General features: G+C 39.6%; 1 protein-coding gene across 1 annotated transcript; it reads right to left on the minus strand.

The window, feature by feature from the left end:
* Positions 1 to 224: 224 nt before the first annotated feature.
* Positions 225 to 1,966, minus strand: LOC135938383 (uncharacterized). The gene is made up of 6 exons (XM_065482003.1): positions 1,681 to 1,966; positions 1,011 to 1,203; positions 858 to 957; positions 686 to 799; positions 446 to 616; positions 225 to 385 (listed from the first exon to the last, which is right to left on the minus strand). Exons 1-6 carry the CDS (start codon positions 1,964 to 1,966, stop codon positions 332 to 334), a joined length of 918 nt encoding a protein of 305 aa, XP_065338075.1. The 3' UTR covers positions 225 to 331.

Below are 1,966 nucleotides of genomic sequence, written 5' to 3' on the forward strand. Positions count from 1 at the left end.
ATGCGTACAAACCGTAAGAATTATTAAAACTGCTTTAACAATTGATTATGTAGTGCAATTTAATTTTATTTTGGCAGTAGACCGAACGCAAGCAGAACTGATCCAGACAAGTTCTTTATAGCGAATATGAAAATCTATTAATCCCTCAAGATTACTACTACATAAACTTAAAAATTAAAATATATACTTGTAACAATTAAACCACCCATCAGTTTCTCAATTAATCGATACAAAAATTAATGTCGTAAAAAAATACTCACCACCTAAGACAGACATTCAGTTGATTAAAATTCCTCAAGATATCCGATTTATAATGCTGCAAGTTTGAAATTCACACTCCGATCTGAGAGAGTACCAGCAGCACGCTAGCGACAAGGCTGAACTCCTTTTAGCAGAAAGTAACCAGATTTTTATCTTTCAATTAACACGCCACATTTGATAATACCTTTAGCAGGGACCACAAGGAAACGATAAAAAGGTTGGAGCCTGTGATTTGCTCTTCAACTCCGCACGAGCACCTGGCCTTCAGGGTCTGCAGGGTCGACCTTAGCGGGCCCTCAGCGGTGATGAGGCCGTGGTTGGCCACTTTCACGACTCTCTCATTCAGCTCTTTGCTCTAACAATTTTGATTTAAGAAATAAAAACATTTAAATTAATACGATTTTCAAGAAATATAAAAATCCACCTTGCTGACGATAAGTTGGCCAGCCAAAGTTTGAGTCAGCAGCTGGACAACAGCGTAAAATACTGGCATAAAGGAATAGTAGCACATGTCACATTGTTTGCCAGTGCCAGAGTACTGTTGATTTATATAAAATATTTTAAATTTTTTCGCAAAATTAAGAAGTTTTACTTACTTTGACCAATAGGTAGCAATAGTAAGTGATGCGATAGGTGTAGCAAAGGTGGTCCAGCATCAGGGTGTAGCCGCACAATGAGTTTACCTCAATAACTAAGCTGTATAATATTTTAAAACTTCCATAGCAATTATTTAATAATTATTGTGAGACCTGACGTAAAACTGATGGTATTTGATCCAGCGCTTCATGAGCTGGGGCACCCGTTTAAAGGATCTGCCATTGGACAGCGCTACGTGTGCGATGTCTGTCAGAAACTGAGCACGTTTCGAGATTCCAACCATCATGGTCGCGATAAAGACGTTTGAGGCGGCGAATGTGCCGATATTCAGGAGCAAGCACAGAACTGTTGACACAAGTTTTGTTTTATTATATATAATTAATTAGTAAGTTTCAAGTTGTCACCGTTCCAAAGCATAATGAATATGTATGTTGGCATTTCCCTTGGGTCCGTGGGCCACCAAATTTCGTACCACAAGTGCATTCCGCGGTGCTTATTAATAATTATAGGATCGTGCTCGGGGCTATCATAGTCCAAATTCGGATAATGGTCCAAAAATCTGAGATGTTGCAAAATGAGAACTGCTAGCTTATTAAATAATACGATTGGTTCATACATTTGAGCCAGAGGCATAGACAGAGAGAGAAAAAGTACAATCATATTGGAGATGATGATGAATTTGCGAAAAGCCGAGCTGAATATCATTGAGTTTTGTCTCATTTTTCGCTCCTCTCTCAATATCGAAGGCAAACTAAAGCCTGAGTGCACTAAAAATTAAATTATTTAGGCAAAAAAAGGTATAAATCGTCATTGAGGTATTACAGTCAAATTTTTCGATGAACTTGAACAACTCGGTCCTGTTGGAGCTGAAAAATGTGCGCACGTTAAATATCTGTATCCCAAACGAGATGAACCGCAGTATGTGCAGAATCGAAAGAAGCGTCAGTTTCTGGACGGAAAATCCTGCGATGACGAGCAAGATGGTGAGCATGACCGCCTGCTGCGTTATAAAGGTGTCACCGAGAAAGCGCAAAAAGCTCGGATTCTTGGCGCTAGGCGCCTCGATGCCGCAGAATCGCAGCACAGATATCGCCCTTTCGAACTCCAT

This window comes from Cloeon dipterum, chromosome 3, assembly GCF_949628265.1.
Source record: "Cloeon dipterum chromosome 3, ieCloDipt1.1, whole genome shotgun sequence".
Classification (NCBI taxonomy): Eukaryota; Metazoa; Arthropoda; class Insecta; order Ephemeroptera; family Baetidae; genus Cloeon; species Cloeon dipterum.

Excerpts from the sequence above, each read along its gene's own strand:
- LOC135938383 (XM_065482003.1), bottom strand. The coding sequence starts at position 1,966 with ATGGAGTTCGAAAGGGCGATATCTGTGCTGCGATTCTGCGGCATCGAG. Across the intron at positions 800-857 it reads ATTGCTACCTATTGGTCAAA|TACTCTGGCACTGGCAAACA; the intron begins GTAAGTAAAACT and ends ATAAATCAACAG. Across the intron at positions 617-685 it reads GCCAACTTATCGTCAGCAAG|AGCAAAGAGCTGAATGAGAG; the intron begins GTGGATTTTTAT and ends CAAAATTGTTAG.